This window comes from Hibiscus syriacus, unplaced genomic scaffold, assembly GCF_006381635.1.
Source record: "Hibiscus syriacus cultivar Baekdansim isolate YM2019G1 unplaced genomic scaffold, ASM638163v2 tig00008386_pilon, whole genome shotgun sequence".
Lineage (NCBI taxonomy): Eukaryota > Viridiplantae > Streptophyta > Magnoliopsida > Malvales > Malvaceae > Hibiscus > Hibiscus syriacus.
This window is the reverse complement of record NW_024062163.1, coordinates 343220-369997: the sequence shown is the minus strand read 5'-3', so window position 1 is coordinate 369997 and position 26778 is coordinate 343220. Positions and strand designations below refer to the sequence as shown.

Below are 26778 nucleotides of genomic sequence, written 5' to 3'. Positions count from 1 at the left end.
TAAATTATTAATTAATTCGTCTTCTCTAATAAATTATTAATTAATTCGTCTTCTCTAATAAATTATAAATTTACTTCTTTAACATATAACCATAAATCCGTCGATGATACGATGGATTGTGGATGATATAAATTTACAAACCGCAAATGATAATGAAGAATTCTAAATTACTTGTAGGGTAGAGGCAGTTAAAGCAATATTTTTGACAAGGTCAAATATCAGGTCATTAATTGGATAACCATAGGGCATTTTTTTATTCGTAAGATGACCATCCTTCACATGCAAAGATGTGGGCCTGTCTATATGTGGTTTTATGTTATGTGCAGAGATAGGTAATAAGAATTGAAAACACGATTGAATTAAATTTCATGCGCTACTAGCAGTTTATTTAGGTTGTACAGAAAAACAAACCAGAGTTTAACAAAGACCCAGCACTGCAGAATTTGGATACAAAACCCAAAGGATGGTTTTAGGATGTTCACAAGTTGATTATTCTTGCCATATTTGACTGCTTTCCAAGCACATTATCAGTTTTTTTTTATAAATCGAAATACGGTAATTCTCGTGTACACAAAAGTAATATAGCAGCCGATGCGATAAGTTTCATGGATAAAATCAGATCTCCAGACTTTCAAAATGGCTTGATTTCAACATCCTCGTGAAAACAAGATGTGGTAAAAAGAAAATGGTAGAAGGGAAGAATTTTTCACATGCTACAACTGCAAGGTGTGTCCTTTCTCCTGTGGCCTAATTCTCAAACTACTAGCGCCCTCACTTCGAATTTCTCTGGACTTCATAAGCATCGGCAATCTACTTCTTTTCTTTGATTTGGCAGCTGACTGAGTGTATGCGGTTCCCTGAAAATTAAGACAGACAAAACGGGGGGTGGGGGGGATTCAACAAGAGAGTAAAAAGATTGTTATAGATTAGTGAAGTATGCAACAAACTCATGATGTCCTATATATGTAAGACAGAGGTCCATAATAAGAGCAGTCGAGGGTGAATGGACTGAAAAGAAAAACACTAACTGCAATAGAGAATTATAGGAAGTAAATGACGGTGCATAAGCTAAGTCATAACCTGAAGCCATTCATCCATCGATGCATCAGTATTCCGAGTCCCGACTTCCACCTTTGGAGCCTTATTAGTTTTCTAAGAATGACATAATTAACGCAAACACATCAGACTTACTCCACACAAAAATACATATTTACTAGAATAAATCGATATAACTGATGGTGGCACAATTACGATACCTTGGTGATACGCTGAAATTGACCATGAAGCCATAAACCAAGGAGAACAAGAAGTGCAATCCCAAGGGTAACAAGAAAGACAGACTCAACACTGACAAATCCACCAGCCTCAACAACTTCAATGGTACCATTGTAGAATGTATTCTGGTAGGGGTACTGGTCAATTTCATAGACAATCGTACCCACAAGATCAAAAGTTCCAGGCTGCATCAAAGTTTTAGACATATGAGCTTAACTACAACTGGAATTTCTACGGTACAACTGCTTAATATAAAGCTAAGGAAAGGCGCAACCTAAATGTTATAAACAAAATGTTAATTTTTTTCTTACTTTGTTTTCGGATTCAAACCTTCTTCATAACATTTTAGGTTGTTATGTTGTTTATAACATTCCTTTCCTTAGCCTTGTATACAGTTCTTAAGCATACAACCCCCGGAGGAATCATTTACCTGTAAGTACTTGCTAACAGCAAACATGTATGGGAAAGTAACTTGCACTGACGAGGATACAGTCGCATTGTTGAAGACCTATATTTAACAACACATTTTTAGTTACATAATCTACAGCACATGTATGAAGGCAGTTTCAATCCAACAACATAAACCGTAAAACTTATAGATTAGAGGTTTTATCAACTTTATAGCAATAAAGAAGGTTAAAATCCTTTTCAAATGATGCAACAACCATTTTATAGGGTTTGGGGTAAAATACAAAAGAAAGCAAAAACTCAAAACATAAACCACAGAATAGTCAAAACAAACACCACAAGATTACAATTGCAACGGTGACCAAGTAGAGCTTGATATCTAAACTGTATTGAAATGCCCAGTATAATAAATGTAGGGTCCACACCTAAAGTTAAAGATACAGAAAAATCAACAATAGTGACACACTACCATTGTTTCTTAGACTGATCTAAATGCAGGTTCAACATACATGTAACATACTTCAAATTAATTAGGATCAGCAAAAATAATCAACTCCATTATCACTGTTAAAGCTCATTAAAGTAGGTAAGCAGTAGCACGGGGAACCTAAAATAGTATAAGACGTTCAATAAAGATACCACGAGCAAGAGAATATGCTTGATTTAGTAAATGCCTTTTAACCATGTAGACAACAAATAGGAAAAGCAAGCATATAATGATCTAGAAGGGTAAAAATAAGAGATGTTAGTTTAACTTGTAAAAACTAAATGGAAAAAATATTCAATAATGTAAAATTTTTAAGTTAGGAAATTATAGAAATTAATCAAAATGGAAACTGAGCTGGCTACTGATGCATGAGTATTTGAAAATATCACAAGAGCAATATTATGAAAACCTATGCTTACATGAGCTGTAAGATTTTGAACAAGCATTCGATGATCATAAGGGAGATGAACACTGGCTTGGATTGTAATGATTTTTAAAGGTGACTCCCCTGCAATTTTAAAAAGTATGGTAAGCATAAGAGAGGACTGGCATGGCTAATGAAAAAGTGGCTAGCATTTGAGCCTAGCTAATGAAGGACGGATAAATCAATCTATTTCAATACATAATACATCAAATGTATTGTAAAAAGAGTCAGTAAAGTTGTCAAGAAAAACTAATTACCAACATATTCCATCCCAACTAAAAGTTCAGTCTCTGCTCCGGCAGCAACCACTGCCCAATAGAGAAAAAAGAATGAAGAGAGTTTAACCATTACCAATAAAAAAATGTAAATCAGTTCCAAAATCATGACATCAAAAATGTTCTTACATTTCGCACTATTTTTGGGGAAAAGGCATACAGTTTCAACTCCCGGAGCTGGGCCAAATCTCTCACCATCAGTATCTGGAACATCCTCACCAACAATCCCAAGATCTCCTCCATCAACAACTTCTGTAACAACATCTGCTTCTGATTGACCCCTAGCGACTATCACAGAAATGAAAATCCATGTCACGACATAATTTAAAACAACATTGATAGTTTATTTATCTCTCAACAAAAGGTAAATAAAGATAATGTAACAAAAAAATGTAAATCGGGAAATACCACTCCAAGAATGTTACACAGAAGTAGTTGACAAGCATTCTCACAAAAAAAAAAAGTACTCGACAAGAGGGGCTTTTTGTTGGCATTTCTTAGAGCAGAAAAAGAAAGGTAAACTAAACTATAAAAACCGGTGAAGTCACGGAGGAAAAGGTATCGAATTATCGAAAGGAAAATGAAATGTCGGGGTATGCAATGCAAACATGTTAGAACGCAAAGAAATCACGTCAAATTCACACTATCGAATCATAAATCGAGAGAGAAGAAAATCAATTCACATGGATGTAAAGGGAAATATATTAAAAAAACACACTAAAAGAGAACGAATAGAACGGCAACTCATTTCAACAAATCAAAACAATCGCACGTATGAATGCAAGAGGAAAATCCCAAAGTGACATTAGAACATGTAAGCACAAATAGCAGATTAATGTTAAATGGAAAATAATAGATTTAGATCTGGAAAACAATTTACAGACCTTGGAGAAGAGGAGAGGCGGCGAGGAGTAGCGCAAAGAAAAAAGCCCTGAAACTTTTCGTAGCCATCTTCGGGAGTTTCATATGTCGTTAACGAAAAGAAATAATAATAGTTTTAAAAGAGAGAAATGATCGGTCCGTAAGAACTGTGTGTTAATGAATAAGGGCTGGCTGCGCCAAATATAAAATCAGACCCGAATAACAGAGCTGAACGAATGATCAAAGCCAAACGTTTTGTGTCGAAGGCTGCTTAAATAATAGGGTAAACTCATAAATGGTCCCTGAATTTATAGTAACATTTCATTTTGGTTACTTAACTTATAAAACGTGCAATATAGTCGCTAAACTTGTTATTAATTTTCACTACAATCACCGTCGGTAGTTTATGCAGATAAAAGCTAGCATGATACGTTAAAATTTTCTCCTTGCAACCGTCATTTGGAACATCAACGATATCATCGTTTGATTGTATCATTAAACAGAACATTTGTCATACTTCAGAATTTCATCATTTCTTCACGATTGATGAATCATTTATCACTGCCATTTCATCTAAGTCTCGAACACCACAAGTACAAGTCACAACCACCAACTACGATCAAACCAACCAAAACTCAAGTCGCCACCACTACTCTCCTTCAATATCACAACAATAACCACAATGGAAGCTAAACACAGAGAAAAACAAACAAAGAAGTAAAGAAAGGAAATGAAAATTATTCGTTTCGATCTTAGCGAGTTTTCAATGAACAAAGTGATCGTTGATCAAAATTCAACAATAAAAAGATTACAATTAGTCAAAAGATTAATATAGTTTGATTCTAAGTTGATCCAACAATTTTCAGTGACAGATCAAAATGTTTTAGTTTATAGTTTGATTTTATTAATAGACTTGATAGTATTAATTATAATCTTTGTAATGCATGGGGTATAGTCTAACCAATCTTTGATTTTGTAATTAGGCTGTTAATAGTCTTTTTTGGTGCTGATTGGTTTTGTAGCAGAACATTGCTCTTTGGATAATAAAATCTGATTTATCCAAAAAAGAAAATTGAGGAGATTGAAATTTTTTCCGACGAGTTTGAATCGAAAGAGAGAGAAAGAAGAGAAATAATACAATAATCTTTTTGAATGGAAAAACAATTAAACAACAATACAAATGATGGAAAAATGAGGAACGACTATCAATTTGGAATAATGCAATTTTGTGAATATTTTTGGAAGGGAGAAGATGACTTTAACTTGTCCCTTAAAACTTTTTTTTTTTTGACAATAATTAACGACAATGATAAAAGTGAAAGCGAATTGAAAATTCAATGATTAAATTATAAGTCTTAAAAGTTTGGAAGCCAAAATACAATTGATCTAAAAGTTCAGGAAGCATTTACGTAGTTTAGCCTAAATAATATACTGCCCAGTCTTGGGAAATAGAAAATATTTAGAATGGGTCATGCATGTACTTGAAAAAGAGCCTTGCCGGTACAAGTGTTATTCCCGAGTGATTTCGATTTATATCCATCGAACAATTCAAAAAAAAAAAAAAGCCGTTGCATAAACCTTTAGATTTTATCTAATCTATAAAGTATAAAAATGTGAGATACAAGATGAAGATTAAAGCACAAGTAAGGCAGTAGGTACCACGTTAACAAAACAAAGTCCATCAAAATATAAGTACAATGAGGTCCTCCCATGCACTCAAACGCCCGGTTACAAGCATAAGACCAATCATCAGTCACCGTGGATGGTGTAGCGCTCCCATTTCTTAGTTGGGTCATATATCTGCCATTGTACAAAACCACTAAAATTTAGTCTTCATCCTTTAACATATCACATCAATTCTAACAAGTTTCCATTGCATCAGTGGTGATAAACAGACATATACCTCCCATCTTGATGCAGGGAAGATGTGCTTGTTCCTTTCATACCAATGCCTCTCAACTACTTTACCAGCGTGCGACTGTCAATGATCGAACGAAATGGGTTTCATTAAGCATCACGCTATACAAATAGTTTTAAACTCTTCATGCAACTATAAGAGGTCGGAAAAATACCTCATCTTTCTCAATTGTAGCATCGGCTATTGTTCTCACATCTTCATGCACGTCAAAATGAAAAAGCTGTTTTGAATAAAAAGGGACAAACAACATTGATAAGCAATTGATGATAACTCTATCAAGACTAAGGTGTAAAATTATTTGAACTGAAAACTACTGATGTTAACTTCTCCGTTTTTGGCTCAGATTCGATGTAAATAATAAAACAATTTTGTGCAGTAAAATATACTACTCGTCAGACCTAAGATATGACAACTGATACACGGGAAAATTTAGAGAGTATTACCGGTCCACTTTTGCCCCTCGCCTTATTAACAATCAGCTCATAGAAGCTATGTTGCTGAACTTTCACAAAAATGAAAAGAAATGAAATTAAATGGGTTAGTATTCATTTAGCGCATTAAACATATTGCAGTAATTGAAAACCAATTTTATGTTCAACTCACATGAGGAACGATAAGATCTTCTTTTACATAAAGCAGGTTTTCCACTGTAGTTGTCCGAATCTCTCTGAACTCTGGTGCAAGCTGCTGCTGTACTGCTCGAAGGAATTCTCCTATGGTATCACCCTTACGTGCCTAAATAACAAAATAAAAAAACAGAAACAATTAAAATGATGGTCATCTTTTTCTTTTCTTTTTTCCCGTTAAAAAAGGAACTAGAAATTAAAGCGCATTCAAATAGATAAATTTTGCTTAGGTAGTTTTACTTGCCTTGATCACTCGTCTATGCCCAGCTCCATCCCAATAGCTGTAAGTTACTTCAAGGGGTTCATCTGAAAAACACACACACACACACACAAAAGAGAGAGAGAGAGGTCAAGACACCATATTTAACGCATCCATGTCCAAAAAGAAAATCTCAGGACAAAGCATACTCTTAATTAGCTCCTGTTCAACAATCCACTGTTTTCGCAGAATTTCACGCTCAGCTCGTTCCTCTGCTTCCCGTTCACTGCAGATTATCCTCATCAAGTCTAAGCTCAAATGTTGGGTCCAACACTACATGCATATAAATGCATGGCACGCTACCAGACAAGCATATAGAGAGAGAAATGTCACCTGTCAGGCAGAAAGCTTGTTTCCACTGTGGGATCTTTGCCAAATTTCCCAAGACTAAAACTCTTTTGTTCTGGACTTTCTGCACAGAGAAATGTCACTAGTAAAATGACTATTACCATTTACAGTTAATAGTTGAAAAACAACATTCTTTCATATCGTTGGGTTGGGTCTGTCCATGCAATACTTGATATCACTTAGCCAGACAAATGTTAAGACAAAACAATTCTAGATCTCTGAACATAATCGATAAACGGAACAGAGCATATGTAAAAGAGTTTTGAGCGGGTAGATTTTGCAAAAGAACAATTAGACCATTACCTTTGATGCATCTTTAGCTAATTGCATCCACCAATATTTGTACATTTGATACGAACAAATTATAATGCAATAAGCATAAAACTATTGCCATAAATTTTTAAGAGAAGGGAAAAAAATCATTTCTCACTGTTTTCAGCATCTTCCTCTTCACTTCCATTCTCCAAATCGTCAGCAAAAGATAGTCTAGAATTCCCTTTAACCTTCCTCTTTTTACGCTTTTGCAGCTGAAGCTCTTCCTCTCTGCAATATCAAGACAATAACGAATCAACTAAATAGAGGAACATAATTCGTAGAAAAAATTAAAAAATATATATTATACATGAGACTCACTCTTGTTTAAGCTTCTGGAGTTTCTCCTTCTCTTCCTCTTCGATCTTGTTTCGGATGTTAACTCTCTATCAAAGTAGCAAAAGAAATTCGAGTTAATGCACCTTATTTTTGAAAAGAACAAATGAATAATACAAACGGAATGAAGCCTTGAAGAATTAACCAAATTCAGAAACAAAATTACCTTCTCGACATATTGCTCTCTCGTGACCAAACCAACCGTTTCTTTTTTAAAAGCAGTGTCGAGAATCTAGAGAAACAAATAAGAACGAAAGAAATATGGATCAAATGGAAGTATTAGGACTAGCAAGGGATGGAAAAATAAAACCCTAGGGTTGTGAGAGGAGGCGGACCTCGGAAGTACTTGAGCCGAATTGGAGGAGACCGGATTGGTCCTTACCGGAGGCGGACTTGGTTTTAAGCTCTTGGATTTTGCGGCGCTCGGCCTCTCTCTGCTTCTGCAATCGTCGGATCCTCACCGCATCTTGGGCCGTGCCCACGTACCCGTCTCCCATACCCGACATCTTCGGCTTCTTTAGATTTTCTTCTTTTCTTTGGGTTTATTGACCCCCTCTCTCGAGCGCTTTTACTCCCTATTTGGCTTTTTGTTCAATCGATATGCAGAGAAAAAATAAGTGGTAAACTACATATTTAGTATTTCAACTATCACTTTTATTTCATTTTGATCATTTAACTATTTTTTTCAAAATTATACCTAATGTTATGTTTCGGTTCATATTTGGTCAATATTGTTAAAAAATTAACATAACTATTTACGTGAATTTTTTTATTTTCTCAATGATGATGTGAGATTATCTTATGATGTTACGTCATCACCATTAATATTTTTAATGGTTGGTGATCAAAATAATATTAAAATTAAATGTTATACATGATTTTCAGAAAATAATTATATGATTAAAATGAAATAAAAGTAAAAACAAAAATTATATTTAAAGCACTAAAATTGTGTAGTTTACCCAAAAATGAAAGGTAAAATAGAATTATATAATTTAATTATGAGTTCGATTAAAAGATATATTATTCTTTCTAAATTTAAAATTTTAGTTAATTAATTATTTATTTGTTACAACTTACAAGTAGCACATTATCCGTAATATTAACTAGATAAGATCTTATATGTTAAAAGTTTACCACAAACAAATATGTAAACTATATTTTTAGTGTATAAATTATTATTTTGATTCCACTTTGGTATTTAAATATTATTCTTTTTAAATCATACATAAAGTTTAATTTAGGTTTCATTTTGATACCTAACATTAAAAATTTAAGGTAATATTGATGTGTCACTATAAGATAATACAATTTTATCATTAAAAAATAAAAAGGCAAAAAGGCACTAGAGGTCACTAAACTTTAAAAAAAAAAAACCAATGTGGCCTTTATCCTATTTTTTGGATAAATGTGACCCTCCAACTTGAAAAAAGAGCCTAATGTGGCCATTGACGGAAATCGTTAGTCAAAGGGTCACACTGATCTTTTTTGGAAAGTTCAAGGACCTTGAGTGTCTTTTTGCCAATAAAAAAATATCACACCAATAATTTAGTTAAATTTTTAATGGTGAGGTACCAAATTGAAACCTAATTAAACATTAAGTATGATTTTGAAAAAATAATAAAGTTTGAGTGCCAAAACAAAATAAAAGTAATAGTTTAGTTCATAAATATGTAGTTTAACCTAACTAAATAAGTAACAAAACATTTTCATCTTAGCTTAAATGCACCATTGACCCCTAAACTATACACTTTTTACTGAGTTGTTGTTGGGATTCCGGTGAAGCTCAATTGAACAACCGAATAATTTGCTAAGAGGGGTGAATTGACTTTTTGAGTTTAGGGAGTAAGGAGTAAAATGATGAAACAATTTGCATAATGATTTATAATGGTTCGACTTCTCAATCAAGTCTACATCCACTACCTAAGCTCCCCACTTAGGATTTTCTAACAAATTCACTAATTTGTTCTTTTTTTTTCCAAGACAAAGAGATAACATTTACAGCTCCCTAGCTTTTCAAAGGCTAAGCTATAACCAATCCCCTTTCCAAAAAGAATAAGAAATGTAAACAAAAAAAACCTCTAAAAAAGAAAGTGTTTACAAAAAAAAAATTAAGCTCACTAAAAAACAATTGAAAGATTTGCAGTGAGCTCAAAAAAACTAATATTTACAAGAGAAAGAAAAACAAGAATTAAAAGATTTTCTCTTGTGTTTGATTGCTTGGATTGGTGTTCCAATATTCTTCAAGTGTCCTCAACTTGTTTTTATACGTTGGAATGAATTTTTTGTCGTTTCTAGACATTTGGGATGTTTTGGAGCCATTGGGGATTAATTTTCTGTAAAATAAAATTGCCCAGGACAGGGAGTATCGGTACTCCTTTAACGAGTATCGGTACTACATTTGTAATATTTAAATAAACTAGTCGTTAAGGACTGTTGGGCTTAACCAGTATCGATACTATGCTTCATGGTATCGATACTACTATGTAAAGTAGTATCAGTGCCTCCTTGAGTATCAGTACCTATTTTGCATTATGAAATTTGAGCAATTTGGAAAACAACTGGTAGTATCAATACTACATATAGAGTATTGATACTTCTCTTACTTTTGATATCGGTACCACATGAACAATATTGATATTGTTCATAGATTATCGATACTGTAAGAACAATATTAGTACTATGTACCCAGAAGACTTGTTTGGTAATTAAATTCTAGTTTAATGGACTTTGAATTATTTTTTAAAACTTTGAACAAATTCAATCAAGTCCAAAATATTTTCCTTAATTTGTTATATCAAAACATTATAAAACACGGTTCAACAATCTTCCCCTTTTTAATATAACAAAACATTTGAAAAAATTGTTTTGGCAAAACTCTCCCTTAATAAAATATTTAATGAAAAAGATAAATTTTTGGAAAATATTAAAGCTCCCCCTTTATTCATTGAGAAATTGAATTTTTCAAACATATTTCTCTCCTTTTTGTTATAAAAAATAATTCAACTTTAAAGTTCAAAAATAACAATGGAGAGTAAGTGATAAATTTTAGCATAAAATCATTTGAAAAATCAAAGCTCCCCCTCAATAAAAGCATTCCAAACAAAAATTTGACTTTAAAAGCTTGACACTTAAAGACATTGAATTTCAACAAAGATGAACAACATGTTAGTAGCACATGAAATTCAATATATCCAAGTCTAATATATTTTATGCAATATCAATTTTTGTATTTAAGTGCATGTGCATAAAGCTATCCAAAAATGTTATTCATTTGAAAACTTGATATAAATTGTTAGAGAGATATCATTTGCAGTAAATCACATACATAAACATTTAAATTAAGGTCAAAAATTAAAATTTGTAAAACAAACATTAAAACCAATTTTGACCAAAAATCATTATGATGAACTAAAAATTATGAAAAATCATTAAAACTTTAAAATGTCCATCATAATACACTTTTTAACATACATGAGATAAAAACATAAAATTATTTAAAATCAAAATTCATGCATACATACAACAAATAGGCAACCAATTAATCAAAACAAAAACATTGAGCTTAGAGGTTACCCATTCCTTTTCAAGTGTGGGTAGAACATTTGAATATCTTCACTTTCATCACCATCGCTTTCATACACCTACAAGAGACATTTATGTGGATTTTGATATCCAACTTGCTTTAGATCTTTGAACGTTAGTTTCAATGCCCATTGTTCCTTTAGGAATTCATACTTGTTTAATTTTAAAATGTTTTCTTTTCTTTAAAGGACAAGTATGTTCCTTGTGACCATGATAATGACAATGTAAGCATTTTGTCATTATGAAATTAGATGAATTATTTAAAATGATTTTATTTTCTTTTGTTAAGCATTCAAGCTTAACCTTTAAATCAAAACTTTCTTTTTCAAAATTTTCAATTTTTATTTTTTAAAGCTCTAAATCCTTTTTCAAAATTTCATTTTGTTTTTCAAAATCAACTTTTGCTCTAAAAAGAAAATCGTTTTCAACTTTAAGTTTTGAAATCATTTTGTTATATTTGGAGTTCATGGTCTCAAACTCCAAAAATAATTCATCAAATGCATCTTGTAACTCATCAAAAGAATATGAATCAGGTTCATTAAAGTTAGAAGATACATTGGGCTCTCCAAGAGCCATTAAGCACACTACCTTTGGTGGTTTTTCTTTCTTGTCACCATGAAATTCCTCTAAGCTTATTCCAAAGCTCATTGGCATTTGAACAAGAAGAAACTCCTTCATAAACATCGGGACCAAATGCACAAAACAACATGCGCATGGTCTTAGCATTTTGTTGACATTTCTTCAGTTCTTGGGCACTCCACTCCTTCATCTTCTTCTTTGGAGAAGAGTAGCCGTTCTCATCATCTCACATGCATCAATATCATTGGATTGGATGAATAGCTTCATTAATTTCTTCCAATAACGATAGTTGGCTCCATTAAAGTATGGAGGCTTGTCGATCTGTTGGGAGTCTTCCATGTGGAACGAGCAGGAGGTGGAAGTCATCTTATTGGTTGTCTCGAAAATGGATAGAGCTTCTTCAAGGATCGTCTCAAGGAATGAGTCAAGCTCTGATACCAATTGTTGGGATTCCAATGAAGCTCAATTGAACAACCGAATAATTTTCCAAGAGGGGGTGAGTTGGATTTTTGAGTTTAGGAAGTAAGGAGTAAAAAGATGAAACAATTTGCACAAGGATTTATAGTGGTTCGACTTCTCAACCAAGTCTACATCCACTACCTAAGCTCATCACTTAAGATTTTCTAACAAATTCACTAATTTATTCTTTATTTTTCCAGGCAAAGAGATAACCTTTACAACTCCCTAGCTTTTCAAAGGCTAAGCTAGAACCAATCCCCTTTACAAAAGGAACAAGAAATGTAAACCTCTCAAAAGGAAGGTGTTTACAAAAAAAATTTAAGCTCACTAAAAAACAATTGAAAGGTTTGCAATAAGCTTAAAAAATACTAATATTTACAAGATAAATGAAAAAAAGAATTAAAAGCTTTTCTCTTGTGTTTGATTGCTTGGATAGGTGTTCAAATCTTCTTCAAGTGTCATCAACTTGTTTTTATACGTTGGAATGCGTTTGTGGTCGTTTATAGCCGTTGGGATGTTTTGGAGCCGTTGGGGATTATTTTTCTGCAAAATAAAACTGCCCAGGACAGGAGTATCGGTACTACCTTTATAATATTTAAATAAACTAGCTGTTAAAGACCGTTGGGCTTGACCAGTATCGATACTATGCTTCATGGTATCAATATCACTATGTAAAGTAATATCGGTACCCCATTGAGTATCAATACCTATTTTGCATTCTGGAATTTAAGCAATTTGGAAAACAACTGGTAGTATTGATACTACCTAGAGAGTATCGATACTTCTCTTACCTTTGGTATCAATACCACATGAACAATATTGGTATTGTTCATATAATATCGATACTGTAAGATCATTATCGGTACTACATACCCAGAAGACTTGTTTTGTTCTCAAATTCTAGTTTAATGGACTCTGAATTATTTTTGAAAACTTTGAACAAATTCAATCAAGTCCAAAAATATTTTGCCTTAATTTTTATATCAAAACATTATAAGACATGGTTCAACAGTTGCCAATTAAAATATTTTTTCGAAACATTTTACCCTTAAGATTTAAATCGTTATCTCATTTTTCCTAAATTCTTAACTCCATTAAAAATATATGGATAAATTACATATTTGGTCATTTAACTATCATGCAGTTATATTTTGGTCACTCAATTATATATATATTTCAAAATCATCATTAAACTTAAGTTTTAAAAAATTTAAATTTAGTGATGATTTTGAAAAAAAAATTGTGATCAAAATGGAACCATGAAAATAGTTGAGTAGGTAAATATATAATTTATCCTTGTTGTTTTTAATGGAATTCACTCTCTATGACAAATGAAGTAATAATTTAAACTTCAAAGTGTAAAATGTCTAGAAAAAATATTTTAGGGGACAACTTGATTGATACAAATAACATACTTTAGGGGGCAATGACGTATTTAATCCTTTACTCTAGTGCAGTGTAGAGACCATCGATATAAAATGAGTCAAATTTCCAATATATTTTCATTTGCGTCACAAAACGACGGAATATATGGTTTACGAAAGGCTTTATGCTCTCGTGCGTGGATTTCCAATCATCAAAAGGCAAAATAAGAGCCAAGAATAGACATTAGATGTGAATTTGTGAAGGTTCTGTTCAATCTCAAATCATGGATCAACTCACGAGCGATTCTGCTTTTGTTCAATCCATTCCATCTTCTAACTCAAATCCTTCAGTCATTGAGTTCCGTCAAGCCCCCATCGATCCACTCCTTCACTCTACCGCCCACACCCTATCCAAATCCGGGTTAGGTTTTTCTTATCTCCAATTTTCGTTTTTCATTTCTTTTTAACTTCCACAACGATTAATTTTTTGGCGGGTTTTAGTTATTTGATTGTATTAAATTGATTTCATGCTATTTTTTGGCAGCCAAAGGGTTGAAGTTGAACCCAAAGATTGTATCGCGGCGAGAAAACTTCAAAAGGCTGACCGTGAGAAATTAAGAAGGGACCGTCTCAATGAACACTTCCTTGAGTTGGGAAATGCACTCGGTTAATTTTTAACTTTCCTTTAAAACAATCACTTTATATCCCCGCCAGAAGAAAAATATTGGTACTAAATTATGAAATTGGGCACCTGCATAATTTGATCGCCACAATTTGATTTGAAGCTATGGTCTTTATTTGCATATGATTATTAGTATTGGGTTTGAGTCCTTGAGCTTTAATTCATCGTGCAGAATGCTAATGCCCATGAAATTTGATTGGAAAATTGCTAGTAAATGCTTCCAGGTTTTTTGCACTATTAATTTTCCCCCCCTGGTATTATTGGTGAAAGTCTTAGTTCATATCTGTGTGAAAAACAGTTTTCACTGTATTAGTACTTGATATACAGTTATAGTTTTATTTTTATCTTTCCCTATAAAAATTCTGAAGGGGGATGCTTATTTGTTTGCACAATCCAGATCCTGATAGGCCTAAAAATGACAAAGCAACCATCCTTACTGATACAATACAATTGCTGAAGGACCTTACATCTCAGGTCACCAAGCTGAAAGAAGAGTATGTTACACTGACTGAAGAATCTCGTGAGGTTATCCCTGTCTATTTGGCTTTATCTATGGTTCTTAGATCTGCAAAACTTCTGATGGGGATTTTACATGGTCTTTTCTTTCTTTTGGAGCAGTTGACACAGGAGAAGAATGATCTCAAAGAAGAGAAGGCATCTCTTAAATCTGATATCGATAATCTTAATATTCAATACCAGCAGAGAGTCGGGACTGTGTTTCCATGGGCCACTGTGGATCGCTCAGTTGTCATGGCCCCTCCTTATCCATATCCAGTACCAATGGCAATGCCTCCTCCAGGAGCCATTCCTATGCATCCGTCCTTGCAACCATTTCCTTTCTATGGGAATCAAAATCCGGGGATCATTCATAGCCCCTGCTCCACTTTTGTCCCATACATGACTCCTAATATTATGGCTCAACAGCAGTCAGCACAGCCTGTTGCTCCACCTGCACAACCAAGCAGCCATTCCCATGGTTCAGGCAAACAAGATTCAAAAAACAAGTCCTCATGGGAGAGCAAGACTGGAAAAACTGTGGATTCAAATGATGTCGCTACTGAGCTCGAGTTAAAAACACCAGGTTCTACGGCAGATCAGGTTTGTTTAGAGTGTTATTGCTTGGTTTGTGCTTTGTGGCAGTCCTAGTGGGTATTGTTCCATTATATGATTTAACATATTAGTTAGAGTGCATGGCTGACTTAATGGTGTACATCTGCAGGATTTATCATCAGGCCAAAAAAGGATGAAGAAATCTTTAAGGAAAGATGACAGTACTACAGAAGGGAGTTATTCAAGTAGGTGCTCCTCATCTTATAGTGTACGGGATAGCTCATCCAATAGCATAGTGGGTGGAACAAAGCCTGATGACGTAGATGGGTAAAACAATTGACAAATGCCCGAGCCAGGTTGTTTGCAACTTCTGCACATCCTGTTTTCCTTTTATTCTATGCCCTAGTAGTTCCTAATTTCTCGTCCACTTGACAATCTAATTATTTTCCCACAAACTTTATCAATTGGAATTACTGTTATGAATTCTAGGCTGAGTTTGTCCTGAATCTCACTTTCTCGACATGGAAAGGATGGTGGTGATAATATATTCTGCGCCGCGCCTTCTGTGGTGGAATAGAATTTCGGTGGAACTAACAAAGCAATGTTGGAACTGATGGTTGTAAAGGTTGATAGTTGGTTTTTATGTAATCCATTTATGTAAAGTATGCACTTTGAACATTCTGATTGTCTCTCAAATATTTCAAAACTGGAAAAAGTATTTTTTTTCTTCTCAATGCTGATATCCTAGATTCCTAGTAGAAAAGTATTGATGAAACCCCTAGATTGCTGGTGTGTAATGTTGACCATTGTTCTATAATATCTGTTAAAATTAATCTGTTTCGTGCTACGAAGAATAATCTAGTTGTGTTGGACGCTTTATGCAAGCTTTGTTTTGAGCAATATTGTACATGGTTAAACATATCTTGCTTAGGTTCCCATATGGAGAATATTTGTAACCCCCTCAGGCCGATACGGATAATCCGATCCAGTCTGGAGTGTCACATTAGGGCCATCGGAGCGACCCACTGTAAAAATGGTGGAAAATTTAAAACTTTTATTAAAAAATATAACTTATAAAATGATTTATCAGTATGTAGAAATAAAACAGATTTTCAGACTCGCATATAAATCAAAATACAATTACATGCCCCCTAATCATATGTACCATTCTCTGCAAGCAACGCCGAAAGTACTTCCTTATTGATGTCGATAGCTACACTGATACAATTCTTTTAACCTGTAATGGTGAGTAATAGAGTGAGCTTCAGAAAGCTAAGTAATACAGAACTACTAGGTAATGCTATAGGACATGCAGATAAATGGAAAGCCATATGATTTTCTTATTGAATCAGACGTATACCGGTTTTCGGGATAATCTGGGGTTCCATTAATAGTTCATCGAGTAGAATTCATGAAGATTTTAGGTCATAAGAAGCATTCATAGTATGACATTTTCAGGATATCGAATAGGATGTCTAGTGTGTTCCAACAATACGATAAAATCATAATAGGTACACTAATCAAATGATGGTTCAGTAAATTTTATAAATCATACTGTAGTGGAGCTTTTTAAACTCGTAGTTTAAAACTATCATATAAAGAGTTAACCTAAGGGAACATCTTAGGGCCTGAGAGCCTACACAAGAAAGTTCGGGGCCATGAGCCTACCTAAGAACACTTCTTAGGGCCGCAGTGCCTACCCGAAAATGATCTCAGGGTCGTAGAGCCTACCTAAGAGTCACATTAGGTCCATAAAAATTTTCCAGCTTGATCAGAGCTGTACTTTACAAATCAGTATCTCCAAGATACAATTTATACCGTGATACAATTACATAAGCCATCACCATTAAGTTGATGTATCCATAAAACAGTAACCATAGATTTCAGTGTACCTCATGTTAAAAACAATAAAATAATTTATTAATATATAAGGAACACACTAGAGAAATCCAAATATTTTTCAGAGGTATTTTGTAGTTGTCAGTATGGATAACATGAAACTTGTGCAATTTGATCGAATTCCAGGAACAAGGCCCTATTGAAGAGAATCAATTACTAACATATCTAATCAGGCATTTAAGGTTGATACTTTAGAATCCCACTATGTTTTCATGTGCATCAGGAAAACGTTTAGGAATGATCAAAGTGATTTGAGCTAATAAAGGAGAAACAGAGATTCCAGACATTTACAATTCATGTTGATCGATCGGTTTATCGAACAGTTCGAATTGAACAACTCTCAGAACTAATGCATGTCGACCCGTCAATTTGTTACCTTTCCAGGGTATTCACTCTTTAATACTAACAATTATTGTCCATAAATCATCTTCGTAATCATCTCTGAATAGATCTTCCAATGGTCTTTATTTCATTTCCACGCTTCAACGATATCAGGAAATACTAGCGTACTTGATTCATGGTTCATGACCCATAAGGACAACTCATCATGTAAGTTCAACAATGTTTCCAGACTCATCCAAATCACTTATTTAATCCTCAGTCATTGAGGTTACTTAGTTCATTTAGCAATCATGTCTATCCCGATTACTTCAGAGTTTTCCAGAGTAATTCAGACGTTTATGAATTTCGGATACATATTGTACTTTCTTTCAGTTCAATTTAGTCATATAATAACGTCATTCTGGTATTCCTGGTTGATTTGTCTCACGAATATTCACTTCTTAGTATCAAATGCGATCTAGAGTTAAGATGAGCTAAGTACTTCCAGAATTATCATCGATCCAAACTTGAGATGACAAACACGCACTCAAGTGATATTGATGCCATTCAAGTATTGGCATAACATTAGGGTTGATCTACTCACTTAAATTGTGTTCCATTACTTTTTAAGGGTAGTACAACATCTATGTTTATTTGAATTCCTTAATTAATCCAAGATATTTACTTAGTCTAGACCATAAGGGTATTTTGGTCATTTGGCACTCAATGTTATTCAGTCATTTTAGAGCTTACGGATATCCAATCATTATTGGGCTTGGTGATATTCTTGGGTCATTTCCATTCCAGGGTATTTAAATCATTTCATTCCATATGATCTTATTATTTAACTCAAACGTATAATCTTTTCCAAACCTTTCGAACAATTCTGACAAAAGAGCACCATCGATAATTTATTCTTAACTCGGAGATGATCAGGTTAATTGCCTTCTCAGGAGTTACAAACATGTTATCAGGAATTTTCTGTACAAAGACGAATCTTAACCATTAAATCCGTAATTTATCGAGTTAAGTACGAATCATCAAAGTACTTTCTCATTCAGGGTTAACTCAGAATATTTTTACCTCTCAATGTCATTTTCGTAATTTCTTAACCATATAATTTCGGTATTAACTCTTAACGAAAATAATTATAATTTAGAGATCATATGATTAATTACTTTCCCGAACATTTTCTGATATTGAAATGATTCCTTAACATACTTCTAGTATTTTGCACAAACACTCTTGGGGTTAAAAATCGGTTCTCCAAATTTTCTAAGGAAACTAGCATTTCTTATGCACATTAGTAATTTTATCGGATCAATATGTCTTTTCAGAGTTATTAACCAACTTCCAGGGACAATTCTTGTCATCTTTCAATATAAGGGTATTTTCGTAATTTTACCCTACCGGAGTATTCTCATAATTTCCAATCCAAGTACCTTTGATGAAATGAATTATAATTTACATAACCAGACTGATTCATTTATCACTTAATCACAAAGCTTGTAGTTTAATTCCAACCGTCCTCTAATTTCTTATATTAATCATATGAACCATATTCAGTTATCGCATTTTTACTGTATTCAGATCGAGTGTAGAAATTAACTAACTACACAAATGAGACCAAACATTTTTTATTCATGCATTTACCAATATCAACATGTTCCATAAAGCATAAAGAGATAGTAAAGTATTACCTTGATTTTCGTGCCATACTGATCGACCATATAAATTCCATTCGAACGCCCTCAATCTTTAATTCAACTTCCAATAATTCCTCATATACATATTAACAGAAATTTTATAGAAAAAGCAGAGCTTAATTCTAAAAAAACGGATCGAATCGGGTGATTAATCAGTGAAAAACAACTTTCCAGATTTGAATTTAGCGAAATGGACCTCAAAATCGGAACATCAACAAAACTCAAAATATTAGTCTTAAATTTCAGCTCACTAACTTGATGTCTAGTTTCCAATCTTTTTCTAACGAACACGGATAATTTATCGTACAAATACGACTTCCAATAATTTTTCTTGCCATAAAAATTAACTTATTAGAATCTAATTAATAATTTGGAAACCCAATTTGCATAACTAAAAACTTGAAGAGCCAGTAATATTTAATTACTAACATCATGGACTAAATTGATCTTGTAAAAATTATTATGTCATAATTATAACCACTTGGAAACTAAGAGACAAGGTAAAGATCTCACCAAACTTGGATGACATACCTTGTGATTTACCCCTTTTTGCATGTTATCAACAATTCCCCGCAACCCACATGAATTCTTTCATTGCTCCCTTTTCACTTTCCAAAATCATGTGCACTCTGAACTAATTTACAATTATTTATTAATTTATTTATTTTCAAAATCTCCATTGATTTTAATCTACGAATTATGCTACACAAATTCAAACATTTCTCACCTCTCCTCTTCTACGCAGGTTAGCCATGGACCTTATGCATCATTCCTCCACTTTTCTCATCCCCTCCATTCCCGTCGACACCCACCGCCCTCCACTAACATACACCCTTGTGATTCTTAACCAGAGCCATAATATAATCTTCCAGTTCAAGAACTAGGAGCTGCCGACGTCAAAATTAGGGGGCAGTAGCCACATAGATCCGACGACCTCACTTCTAGGCCAGTCGTGACCTCAAACGGCCAGAAAAGGCGACAAAACTGAAACAGAGTTGCGACAGCAACAACCCTACGTTGTTGTACCTCTTTCGTATCTCGTCAGCATCATTCACCAACGCCAAAAGCATAGGTGGCACAAGGGGAAGACAAGTGGCACGGTACTTCTCAACCGCCGACAGCATTTCGTTCATGTTAAACTTTAATAAAATCACGACCTTGGTTCCGTTCGCGAGCTTCTCGATGGCAAAAGCTCCGAATCCATATATGTGGAACATGGGAACGGTGTAGATATGGGTTTCCTATGGAGTGCGTGTTAGGGAAAACGGGTTATTTCCCACACGAACGTAGTTTTAAAATTGACCTAAAATGTCAAGATTAAAACCACCAAAGGTTGCACAGCGGATAAACCTGTCAAACTATTGAATATTGAAACACAATGGAAAAGAACCGAATAAAAAACAATAAAGGAGAGAACACACCAAATTTACGAGGTTCGACGAGAATATCGTCTACTCCTCGGGCACCACACCGGATGATAACTTCACTATATCACCAATATTACAACAAATGGAATTCTTTGGAATTCCCAAAGTGGGAGAATGAAGAATACAAGAGGAAGAGAGAACTTGTTTTTGGGATGATTTCTAATGGAAATACTTAGGCCTATTTATAGTTGAGTTTCAAGAACAATATGTTCAAAGTTTGGCCACCTACCAAAGAATTTTCCAATGTGTACTAGTTAGCCACCAAATATGAAATTCACATGTTCAAAGTTTGGCCACCAACCAAGATGAAATTTCCAATAAGTTGGCCACCAATCAAGATGAAATTTCCAACTTGTCAACTTAATTTCTAGACAAATCTAACAAATCTCCACCTTGGCTTGAAATTACCAAGCCTACTCAACTTCTTCAACTCCCCAAATTTGTAGTGCCTCTAATTGCGCTCACAAGCGCAACACACCCGAAGGTATTCATACTTTCAGGATGTTAATCAAGTTCAAACAATGATTGAACTTGATTACTGTTACCACATTGGTCATCATATCTGCATGATTTTCTGATGTCGTAATTTTCTGAAGTAGAATCTTTCCTTCTTCAAAGATCTCCCGCACAAATTGATACCTCACGTCGATATGCTTAGTCATTGAATGGTAGACTTGATTTTTCGCTAAGTGAATAGCGCTCTGACTATCACAATAGAGACTAATGTGACTTTGAACAACTCCCAAGTCTTCCATCAACCCGTTAAGCCAAATTGCTTCCTTTACAGCCTCTGAAACTGCCATGTATTTTGCCTCTGTAGTAGACAAGGCCACTATAGATTGCAATGTAGACTTCCAACTTACTGGGGCTTTAGCAAGAGTAAACAAATACCCAGTAGTTGATCGACGCTTATCCAAATCACCAGCATAATCGGAATCAACATATCCAACCATACACTGACCAAGTGCTTCATTCTGTTCAAAAACTAAACCAACATCCACGGTTTGTTGGAGATACCGTAGAATCCATTTCACAGCTTGCCAATGTCTTTCTCCAGGATCATGCATGTACCTGCTCACAACTCCAACTGCTTGTGAAATGTCAGGACGCGTACACACCATTGCATACATCAAGCTCCCAACTGCATTAACATATGGAACTTTTGCCATATACACTCGTTCTTCGTTAGTTTTAGGAGATAATTGAGAACTAAGTTTCAAATGAGAAGCCAATGAGATACTTACATGTTTGGTATTTTCATTCATGCCAAAAATTGTAATACCTTTCTCAGATACTGCTTCTGTGTTAAACAAAGCTTCCCTCTCTGTCTATCTCTGCTTATCTCCATACCAAGAATCTTCTTGGCCTCACCTAGATCTTTCATCTCAAACTCTTGATTCAACTGAGCCTTTAATTTGTCTATCTCTTTTTGACTCTTTGAAGCGATCAACATATCGTCAAAGTACAAGAGAAGATAAATGAAAGATCCATCTTTGAGCTTTTACAAATACACACAATGATTATATTTGCTTCTAGTATACTTTTTCCTCCTCATAAAGCTATCAAATCGCTTGTTCCACTGCCTCGGAGATTGCTTCAATCCATATAGCGATTTTTTCAGCTTACAAACCCATTTCTCACAACCACCATCTTTGTATCCTTCTAGATGTGTCATATAGATCTCCTCTTCTAAATCACCGTGCAAGAAAGCTGTCTTTACATCAAGTTGAGCTAGCTCCAAATTCAATTGTGCTACCAAGGCCAACAATATTCTAATGGAGGAATGCTTCACAACAGGGGAAAATACTTCATTGTAGTCGATTCCCTTCTTTTGAGCGTAGCCTTTAGCTACCAACTGTGCCTTGTAGCGAACATCTTTCTTATTATGAGATCCATCTTTCTTTACAAATACCCACTTGCATCCAATGACTCTTTTACCTTTCGGTAATTGTGCCAGTTTCCAAGTGTCGTTCTTTTGGAGAGATTGCATTTCTTCATCCATGGCACTTTTCCACTTATCACTTTCCAAGCTTTGTATTGCTTCTTGGTAAGTGATAGGGATATCATCATCAACAACTGGAAGAGCATATGCCACCATATCAACAAATCGAGCAGGTCTACGAATTTCTCTCCTTGGCCTTGTAACTGCAAGTGTTTCTGGTGTCTCCAATGGTTCTTGGGTTTGAACCTCTTCATCTTCTGATTCTTCTATTGGAGTTGAAGAATCAACTGCATCAACTTCTGGGATCATCATCTGCTGAAACTCCACCTGCTGCGGAGTACTACTTGTCTGGACAGCTTCACTTGTTACCTTCTTTACTAGGGCAGATTCATCAAAGGTAACATCACTGCTACAAATTACCTTCTTGGTGTCTAAACACCAAAGGCAGAATCCCTTCACTCCATGGGTGATTCCCATAAAGAGAGCCTTCTTTGCTCTCGGATCAAGCTTGGATTCCTTCACATGATAATAAGCAGTAGATCCAAATACATGTAAGGAATCATAATCAGTAGAAGGTTTTCCAGACCATACCTCCAATGGTGTTTTTCCTCCTATCACTGATGACGGCAGACGATTAATGAGATGGCCAGCATATGTCACAGCCTCAGCCCAAAATGCCTTGCCTAACCCAGCATTATATAACATACATCAAACTTTATTCAATAGTGTTTGATTTATACGCTCTGCCACCCCATTCTGTTGTGGTGTATGTCTAACAGTGAAGTGTCGAACAATACCATACTCATAGCAAACGTCAAAGAATGAGTCACTTTTATATTCCCCTTCATTGTCCGTCCTAAGACGTTTGATCTTTCTACCAGTCTGGTTCTCGATCATATTTTTTCATTTTAGGAAAATTTGAAGCACTTCATCTTTAGACTTCATCGGATACACTCAAACTCTTCTGGAAAAGTCATCTACAAAAGTTACAAAATAATGGTTTCCTCCCAAAGACGATGTCTTTGAAGGACCCTATACATCTGAGTGAATATAATCTACAATACCTTTTGTATTATGTATAGTGGTGCCAAACTTCACTCTCTTTTGCTTTCCCAGAACACAATGCTCGCAAAAGTTCAATTTGCAAGCCTTTGCACATTTCAACAATCCTTTCTTTGCCAGAATTTGCAAGGATTTCTCTCCAGCATGTCCCAACCGCATATGCCATAACTGGGTTGCGTCCAAATCATCACCTCCGGAAGCTGCTGTAACTACTCCAATAATTTTACTACCTTGGTAGTAATACAAATTATTTTTCCTGATTCCCTTCATCATTACAAGTACGCCATATGTGACTTTTAAAACTCCATCTCTCATAGTGACTACTGAGCCTTTGGATTCTAAGGCTCCCAACGAGATGAGATTTTTCTTCAAACTGGGCACGTATCGGACATCCGTCAGAACTCTGGTTGATCCATCTTGATTCTTCAATCGAATTGAACCTATCCCAACAGTTTTACAGGCATTGTCATTGCCCATATAAATAAATCCTGCATTTAGTTCCACTAAATCGGAGAACCACTCCTGATTAGGGGACATATGATAGGTGCAACCCGAATCTAATATACACTCATCGGAATGGAATATTGTTGATGAAGCAACCAATGATATGTCAGAGTCATGTGCATCATGCTCTGCAACACATGCATCTGGAGCAACTTTTCCTTTCTTCTTCAGCTTCGGACAATCTTTCTTCCAATGGCCTTTCTCATGACAAAAGGCACATTCATCTTTTCCCAGTCTGGACTTCGACTTTGATCTCCCTCTCCACTTTGGCTTTTGACTTTTCGAGCGACCTCTTGCCACCATGGCCTCTGCTGCTTCGTACTTGCTCTCTTTCTTGGTTTTCTTCCTGAGTTCATAACTATACAAAGCAGCAGTTACATCTTTAAGGGTAACATTATCCTTACCATGAAGTAACGTTATCTCAAGGTGCTCAAATTCATCTAGAAGAGATGACAACAACATCAAAGCCAAATCTTTATCTTTGAAGGTTTCATCCATGCCCAATAAGTCTTCCACTAGCTCATTGAACGCAGTGATGTGTTCATTCATACTGGTGCCTGGTTGATAATCAAATCTGAACAATCTTTTCTTCATGTGGAGACGATTCTGAGAGTTTTTCTTCAGGAATTTTTCCTCCAAAGCTTTCCACATCTTACTTGCAGAAGTCTCGTTCTTGTAGCCATACTTCTGCTCCCTAGAAAGACAAGATCGAATCGTGCTGCACGCCAAACGATTGATTGTTCCCCATTCTTTCTCCTCATTTTATTCGGGCTTTTCTTCCTCAATGGAGATGTCTAGACCTTGTTGGAATAAAGCGTCTAACACCTCGCCTTGCCACATGCCAAAATGACCGGATCCATCGAACAACTCCACCGAGAAATTTGCATTTGACATCACCCTCCTCACCGGTCCAAATGAAGAGCTTGATGTCTCAACTGATCCGTATTTTGGCATTTTAATTCTAACGAACAATATTCAATATCACGAACTGTATCTTTTCAGCAACGGAACCACCAGGATAACCTCAACCGAAGCTCTGATGCCAATTATTGGGGAAAACGGGTTATTTCCCACACGAACGTAGTTTTAAAATTGACCTAAAATGTCAAGATTAAAACTACCAAAGGTTGCACAGCGGATAAACCTGTCAAACTATTGAATATTGAAACACAATGGAAAAGAACCGAATAAAAAACAATAAAGGAGAGAACACACCAAATTTACGAGGTTCGACGAGAATATCGTCTACTCCTCGGGCACCACACCGGATGATAACTTCACTATATCGCCAATATTACAATAAATGGAATTCTTTGGAATTCCCAAAGTGGGAGAATGAAGAATACAAGAGGAAGAGAGAACTTGTTTTTGGGATGATTTCTAATGGAAATACTTAGGCCTATTTATAGTTGAGTTTCAAGAACAATATGTTCAAAGTTTGGCCACCTACCAAAGAATTTTCTAATGTGTACAAGTTAGCCACCAAATATGAAATTCACATGTTCAAAGTTTGGCCACCAACCAAGATAAAATTTCCAATTTGTCAACTTAATTTCTAGACAAATCTAACAGTGCGTTTGCTGTATAATATAGAATTTAAAGAACAAAACCCGCTTATGAGATCGATTGATAAGCTGCTAAATTCAACCATAATAATTGCTATCGCCTTAGGTGTCCGTAAATGACATTTGGCCTAACACACCTAAATAATTATCACTACCAGCCAATATACACGTGGCCTTAATAATTGGGTTGTTACAATATTGAATTGTAAATGTTTGAATGTTTGAGTTTAATGCCAGTGGCAGAGTGGTAAAGATTTGCAGTATCTTGGTGGTTATGTGGATTTTGCTTGCCAACTGAAAGCACATGGAAGATGGAGAATTTTCCCAGAAAGGCCTTGCCTCTTGGTGCCTTGGTTATAGTAATAAAATCTCTTATTTTGAATATTAAGTCGCATTTCCAGCCAAGTCCTTTACTAAGTTTTCTAGTTAGTTAAAGGCAAGCTCCTCTCTGTTCGTGTTTTGGAACCTTGGAAAATGGACCAAAAGATTTGTTATGAAAGAATGCCAGTGGTCTTAGCTGAGCGTTAGATCGAGTTGAGTAAAAAAACTTCTAGTTTACGAGTCTTATTTTACAACTCAGAAGTTGACTTGAAACTTTTTTGCATCGAGTCGAGTTTATAAAATTTGAGTAGAGTTGAATTTTTTGAGTTTCTATTTAAATTTAATTATAAATATTTATAATATTACGATATTATTTGATTCTAATTTAAATATTTTTTTTATAATCATATACAATGTGTATTTATTTATAATTTGTTCTCATGTGATATACATTTATAATACAGAGTCGAGGGACTCAATTCAAATTTGAAAATCAATCCACTAATTACTAAAAATATCGAGTTATTCGAGTTATTTGACTTGTATTTTACAAGTCGGTTTGAACTTGAAATTTTTCGATTCGAGTTTAGTTTATGAAATTACAACTAAAAATTAATTCGAGTCGAGTTTTCTTGAGTCGAGTCTAGTAAAAAATCATTTTTTTCAAGTCGAGCTTTGTTCACCCTAAGTCTTAAATGTTCATCTCATTCATTCACTTTATTAGACCGAGGAAGGAGGAGAGAGTTATGGTAGTCACTCTCAAAAATTTCAAATAATTGTATA

General features: G+C 34.8%; 3 protein-coding genes across 4 annotated transcripts; 1 reads left to right on the top strand and 2 right to left on the bottom strand.

The window, feature by feature from the left end:
• Positions 1 to 539: 539 nt before the first annotated feature.
• Positions 540 to 3894, bottom strand: LOC120202282 (translocon-associated protein subunit alpha-like). The gene is made up of 8 exons (XM_039202723.1): positions 3754 to 3894; positions 2999 to 3157; positions 2852 to 2902; positions 2590 to 2678; positions 1706 to 1783; positions 1257 to 1460; positions 1081 to 1152; positions 540 to 857 (listed from the first exon to the last, which is right to left on the bottom strand). Exons 1-8 carry the CDS (start codon positions 3833 to 3835, stop codon positions 714 to 716), a joined length of 879 nt encoding a protein of 292 aa, XP_039058654.1. The 5' UTR covers positions 3836 to 3894; the 3' UTR covers positions 540 to 713.
• A 1450-nt stretch (positions 3895 to 5344) lies between these two features.
• LOC120202281 (protein XAP5 CIRCADIAN TIMEKEEPER-like) lies at positions 5345 to 8075 on the bottom strand. 2 transcript variants are annotated; one of them, XM_039202721.1, is made up of 12 exons: positions 7865 to 8075; positions 7696 to 7761; positions 7515 to 7579; positions 7312 to 7424; positions 6867 to 6945; positions 6683 to 6759; positions 6519 to 6580; positions 6252 to 6383; positions 6092 to 6145; positions 5803 to 5868; positions 5634 to 5708; positions 5345 to 5530 (listed from the first exon to the last, which is right to left on the bottom strand). In XM_039202721.1, the coding sequence occupies exons 1-12, from the start codon at positions 8033 to 8035 to the stop codon at positions 5480 to 5482; spliced, it is 1011 nt and encodes a 336-aa protein (XP_039058652.1). In that variant the 5' UTR covers positions 8036 to 8075; the 3' UTR covers positions 5345 to 5479. The 2 variants fall into 2 exon arrangements, with proteins under 2 accessions (XP_039058652.1, XP_039058653.1); XM_039202722.1 differs by lacking the exon at positions 6092 to 6145 and having other exon boundaries at positions 5346 to 5530.
• Positions 8076 to 13655: 5580 nt separating this feature from the next.
• LOC120202280 (transcription factor bHLH121-like) lies at positions 13656 to 15982 on the top strand. The gene is made up of 6 exons (XM_039202720.1): positions 13656 to 13937; positions 14061 to 14182; positions 14596 to 14723; positions 14817 to 15296; positions 15418 to 15604; positions 15738 to 15982. The coding sequence occupies exons 1-5, from the start codon at positions 13801 to 13803 to the stop codon at positions 15577 to 15579; spliced, it is 1029 nt and encodes a 342-aa protein (XP_039058651.1). The 5' UTR covers positions 13656 to 13800; the 3' UTR covers positions 15580 to 15604; positions 15738 to 15982.
• The last annotated feature ends 10796 nt before the right edge of the window (positions 15983 to 26778 follow it).